We start from the raw sequence: 6,462 nt of genomic DNA on the forward strand, positions 1-6,462 counted from the left end.
TATATATTTAAATTTAAAATCTAATCTATTCATAATGTCTGGGGAGAGAAAGATAATGATTTAAAATCCAAACAATATACAACTATATTTTAAAAAATAAAAGCAAATATGAGTGTTCAAATGGAAGGTAAATAAAAAATCAAGCAGTTACCCTCTTTTAGTAGTTAACACTACTGTGCTTATTTCTGGATGTAAGATTAAACTGAAAAAAAAAAATTCAAAAAGATTTTAAAGGGAACCCTTAAACATGACTCAAGAATAAGACAGAGGAAAGTTAAAAGAATGGATTGTTTATCTGTACAAATTTCTAATGGAGGCTCACTTTAAAACTATTCTGAAGTGTGTGATGTGCTTTTACATAGAGCAGAGAGCAGATATTTCTGACTTCCACGGGGGGAATGTGTTCAAGTTCTTGTACGCTAGATGCATTTATATGTAAAGAAGTGTCCTGATGATGAGGCTTATTGAACACTTGAATAAGCTCTGGAATAGGTTACTGATGTCAGCCTCCGGAAATTTTTCACTGCAGTGGAGAGTCTCAGGCATCAGAGATATTTGAAGGGTGTCCTTTCTTTAAATTGCAGAAATAGATTATTTCATAAACTTAATGTATTTCTTTAGTGTCTGAGGTTTATACAATCATAAAGTGTAAAGGGTATTTTCTTTCCTCTTTTGCAAATTTGACAATGTGAATATTCAATTTATAAAATTTTTATTTTAATATATTATGTAAGATAATTTTTACCAGGCAATTACATGCAATAAATAATATATCAGTACTGACAATTTTACAATTATTTTTGCAACATACATGTGACCGTCATTTGTCTTAAGTCATTAGTCAATTTAATACCTTAAAATATTAATTTAAGTATTTAATTTTTTCTCATAGCTTAATATCAATTGCAAATTATAAAAGGCAAAAATAGGATTCCACAATATAAGGAAAAATATATACCATGGAATTTTTATTAAAAATTATATCTATGCTAAGTTATGAGAAGGTAGATATTTGAGATTCTCTTTTCCATTAAGGATACATTTTCACCTGTAGTTTAGATATTAAGATAAGTGTCTTAATCTAGCATTTATGATTCACTATGAAGAATAAATGCACTGAATGAATAAAATTAAAAAGGAACACAGTCCTTTTCCTTTTCCTATTACTTCTGATTTCATTTGATTGAAAATAAAAACTTCTTTCCCATCAAGTGACCAATACCCTACATGCTGATGCATTACAAGAAAAAAATGCTTTTGTGAAATAAAAAGAAAAAGAAATTCTCCGAGTATGCTTTGATAATTCCAAAACATACATAGAGTACATTAGAAAGCATAGAGATTCTCTGTGTATTTGACTCATTCTGCTGAACCTGAAATGCATCAGCAAATGTTCCATGTTACTTAACACTGGAATAATTGTCCTGGTCCTGGCTCTAAAATGTCATCAATTACTTTTTTTTTTTGTGGGGAGGGTCAGATAATATTTGCTTGCTACTTGTCCAACATTAGCCCATGCAACGCTAAAAGAATAATAGGTTTTGTTTGTTTTTTGAAGCAGAGCCTGGCTCTGTCTCCTAGGCTGGAGTGCAGTGGCAGGATCTCAGCTCATTGCAACCTCCACTTCACAGATTCAAGCAATTCTTGTTCCTCAGCCTCCAGAGTAGCTGGGATTATAGGCCTGTGACACTAAACCCTGCTAACTTCTGTATTTCTAGTAGAGACGGGTTTTCGACATGTTGGTCAGGCTGGTCTCAAGCTCCTGGGCTCAAGTGATCCACTCGCCTCGGCCTCCCAAAGTGTTGGAATTACAGGCGTGAGCCATCATGCCCAGCCAAGAATAATAGTTATTCAATGTTTAAACTCAACCCTTAAAAGGTTTGAAATAAAGCGGATGTGACTAAAACTTTAGTAATAGTATAAACTATTTCTAGGTTGGCAAGATTTTGGCTCCTGTGCATCCTTAGACTCTTTGTCTGTGGATTCAATCAACTGTGGATAAAAAGTATTTGGAAAAAAAAATCCTACAAAGTTTCAAAAAGCAAAACACTAATTTGCCATGCACTGAGTACTACCTTGAATTTATGTGAACAAAGTGATGTGCCTGCTGTTAGGCTTTATATTACATGTTGTAAGTAACCTGAAGATAATTTAGCATATTTAGGAGGACATGCATAGGATATATGCATACACTACAGGCCATTTATAAGGGACTTGAGCATCCTCCGATTTGGGGGGCAACCTGGAACCAGGCCCTCACAGATACTGAGGGATAACTCTTCACAAATGTACGATTAACTTCTGACATGGAGGAAATCTTCCTTCTTCAATCTAATTCGTTCTGACCTTCAGAACCTATATCAGATCTAAGTTCAGATCTTATATTCGTCCTATCCAAATCTGCATTACTGAATTAACGCATAGGTGGGAGGAAGCAAATTTAATAAAAGGTGATTATATTATTCAGACAAGTAGAATAGGTGGATTATTCAGACAAGTAGAATAGGTGAACTTTAAAAAAAAATGTAACTCTAAGCAGCAATTAAAGGATGTATTTTAAGTTTATGTTTATATTTAAGATATTGAGTATAACATGTGTTAAGCTTCTGTGTTCTTATAACAGTGAACCATTTTAATACTTTCTTTTATTAAAAAGAAACAATTTCTTTTTGTATCCTAACTAAATCAAGTGAACATATAATATTTATGTTAATGGCTTTTAAGCCATAAGAACTAGAAATGATATTTTATTACTCTAAACATATGCTCGGTTGACTACTTTCTGAATTTATACTAAGATGTAGTTTTTCAGTATATTAGTTTTTTGACATAATGAATTAGTTTATAGGTTGACTATAGGTCACTCCTGAGTTTCTTTTGTTCTTGAACTAAGAAAAGAATGTTTCCTCTAAATCAGTATTTCCTGATTTTTACTATTAAAAATAAAGGCCCCAACCCAGCTTATTTTGAAAGAAGTAATATTATTTGTAGGTGACAATATTTTCCTGGGTTGTCCAGAAAGCACAAAATCTTCTGTAACTAATGATAGTGTTTCTTTTCACTCACCAGTGGGTCCAGTTTGGACAACAAATTATTTGGTGACCGTAATGATTTGCTCTGAGTCATTTTATAAACTTGAACTTCTATGATTTCACTATTCTGATTTATTGAATAATTTTCAATTCTGATTGGTGTAAACACATTTATTTGAATTATTTCACATGTAAGTTTCTCATGAAACAATTTGAACTCAAGGACACAGAAAAATAGGATTTCATTCTATTAAAATAATAATTCCATTTACTTGTAGAATATTCTCTGGAATATTATGACCTGGCTACTGTGTGGTACAATATTGTATCAAATTCATTTTATACTTCTTGATATCATATAATATTATAAAATGTGTTCTGATTACTTTCAATAATAGTTATTATACTACATAATACATGTAGATATTTATTTTCATTTTCATTTCTGTTGATGATGGTGCCTGACTGCTATGTTTTTGTTGTTGTTGTTGAGATGGAATTTCGCTCTTGTCTCACAGGCTGGAGTGCAATGGCACGATCTTGGCTCACTGCAACTTCTGCCTCCTGGGTTCAAGCAATTCTCCTGCCTCAGCCTCCACAGTAGCTGGGATTATAGGCGCCCACCACCATGCCAGGCTAATATTTTGTATTTTTAGTAGAGACAAGGATTCACCATGTTGGCCAGGCTGGTTTCAAACTCCTGACCTCAGGTGACACACCCACCTCAGCCTTCCAAATTGCTGGGATTACAGGCGAGAGCCACCACATCCGGCCGACTCTATGGTTTTAATTGATGTGCCTGCTAAGTGGTGAACTAGTAAACAACTGTTTCTTGATGAGAAACTGAGCTTTTGGGGAAAAATAAATTAGGATAAATAGATAATTAGATAGACTTGAAATGAGTTGAAATATTAGAGAATAAGGTTGAGAAGATCAATGTGTTCTTATCTTTGTTTAAAAAAAGTACCATTTATGAGATTAAAATAATTCAGTCTTGCTACTTAATGTGCTTTGTAACCTTTAATGAGATATGTGAAAATTTTATCTAAATTCAGCTAGCTTTATTTTCAGCACATTTCTGTTATACGTCTGTTATGTGCCACATACTGATTGATATGATACAACTGCTCTCATTGTGCTTATGGTCAAATATTACAAAGTTTATGGATAAGGGAAGAAATATTATTTATCATTGCAAATAAAATACTTAAAATTATGAAATCGGGACAATCAAATCTGGGCATTCTGCTTTGCAATTTAATATATTTTATACAACTGGAACAAATTTGATAATATTTTTCTCCCCTTTGCCTTTATTAATTCCTTTGTGAGAAAACTGATCCTCATAAATAAGAATACTTTAAAAAAATTTATGGACCATGAAAAGACTTGGTTTTAAAATTTTATAAATGAGATTAAATAAACCTAGAAAATGTGAGTCATCTTTAAATTATTTAACTACATAAATACTTTCTGGTACAGTTTTCTGTAATAAATACTGGTTTAATATATATAATTTATAGTTTATGAAATTAAATGTAAAACAAGTTATTTATAGATTTTGATAGAGACATTTTCTAGAAATCTAAGGGCCACACATTTTTTTTTTCTATACTCTTGCATAATGAAGTGTAGGGATTGTTTTATTTAGATAACTTTAAGAAGTTAATCTTGACAAATTCAGTTTTTGGTATATAAAATATCCATTTCCCATGCAAAACTAATTTATAAGAATATCAAAATTATCATTTTCAGAATACCAAACGACAGAATGGCTGTGACTACTAGCAGTGAAAAAGTTTTGACACTACATGTGTTTGGTGTGAGGGTACAACTAGTTTCTAATTGTATTTCTTTCTTTTACAATAACATGTAATTCTAAACTCCAAAAATCAACCTATTTTTCTTAGAGTATTTTTCTTTCTTTTTCACAGCACGGAAAAGGATATGCTAGTCAATTCTACAGGACTTACCTGAAGCAGCATGATTTGCACAAAGTCGACCAACAAAAGCATCAACTTTTCAACTTCATTATCTTGGCCATCCAGTTAGTCATGTGTAACTGATTTAGATTTCGGGCGGAGTCATCATGGCCAATTATAGGACCTAATTGCTCTCAGCAGGCCTGAGAAATGAGTTGAAATGTGCAGAACTGTAGAAACTTTAGAGGCAACTGATTTTGCCTCCCCGATCAGTGTGTGCCTGTTTACAGCACTATCTATCTTTCTCTCTCCAAATGTCACTGAGCCCTTTAGATGTTTATATTCACCTCGAGAAGCCAGTCATAAAGATAAAGGAAATTTGTGCATTATAAATGCAATATCACTGTTTTAAACTTGACTGTTTTATATTATTTTTGTGTGATCAAGTGTCCCCCAAACTATTCCAAGTTTACAAGAGAAATTGTGATTATGTTCTTTTCACCTGTGGGTTATAAAAAATGTTGTATTCTGAAGACCCACAAAATATCAAAGACATTCTGTAGTTTATACACCGTGTTGCAAAGTGTTTACTGTACTATTTCAAAGCTTCTAAATAAATATAAAATATATATATTATATTATATAATTTTCCTAAAATGTGGTACAACTCAGTTGGTTTTTAAATGAATGCATACAGTCCACATAATACAATAAAATAAAAGGTAATTCAGGGTCCCAACGACAAACTTACTAAGAAAAAATCATTAATAGTTTTCTCCCAATTTTCATATCTTACTCAACCCTGTTTTTCCTTGTTTAAAAGAAAATGATGCTCTAAGCTACAAAATTTTGTCAAAAACTCATACTGAATTTTCAATGCCAAAGACGTAGCTATTGATATTATCAGACAGAGCACTGACTATATACTACCAAACTATCTAACAATCTACATGAGTCTGATTCTATTTCTATGGCTTTGAATTTAGAATCACTTAAAGCTTTTATAAAGAATCGATAAATTCACCAGTATTTGTTGTTAGAAAAAAAAACTGGGTGTCTGTACATTTTGTGGTGTAAAACATGTAACTGAAGATTACTATTTTAAGAAGTCATCAGTCATATAACTCACACAGAATTTTATTTTACATAGTTTTGCATAGTTTTGTGACTTAATTACACATGAATATAACATCTATAACTCTATATGAATATATGGAGATATATAAACATCTGAACTGGTAAAGAATAACTAAAATATGAAAGATCTCTAAATTTAAGATAAATTTAGAGATAGAAACATGTTACATTATTGTTTCAGTATTCCATGTGAAAATTTTATAGCTTAAATGTAGTCAGTGTTTGATTAATGAAAAAATTCTTCATGAGTCAGCCTTCAAAAGTTAAGCTTGCCTTTTACTTTTATGTCAACAATATTATTAAATTTAGTAAGAAGCACTTTCCCTTCTTTTATATATTTTTTCTACTGTTTATGCTGGTTAGAACACATT

General features: G+C 31.6%; 1 protein-coding gene across 1 annotated transcript in view; it reads left to right on the forward strand.

The window, feature by feature from the left end:
* Positions 1 to 5,611, forward strand: part of PCDH10 (protocadherin 10) — a 40,846-nt gene extending 35,235 nt beyond the window's left edge. Inside the window, exon 5 of the mRNA XM_011935622.1 lies at positions 4,967 to 5,611. Coding sequence (XP_011791012.1) covers positions 4,967 to 4,986 — 20 coding nt within the window. The 3' untranslated portion in view covers positions 4,987 to 5,611. The remainder of the gene's footprint in view (positions 1 to 4,966) is intronic.
* Positions 5,612 to 6,462: the final 851 nt, after the last annotated feature.

Source organism: Colobus angolensis, unplaced genomic scaffold, assembly GCF_000951035.1.
Source record: "Colobus angolensis palliatus isolate OR3802 unplaced genomic scaffold, Cang.pa_1.0 Scaffold145, whole genome shotgun sequence".
Classification (NCBI taxonomy): domain Eukaryota; kingdom Metazoa; phylum Chordata; class Mammalia; order Primates; family Cercopithecidae; genus Colobus; species Colobus angolensis.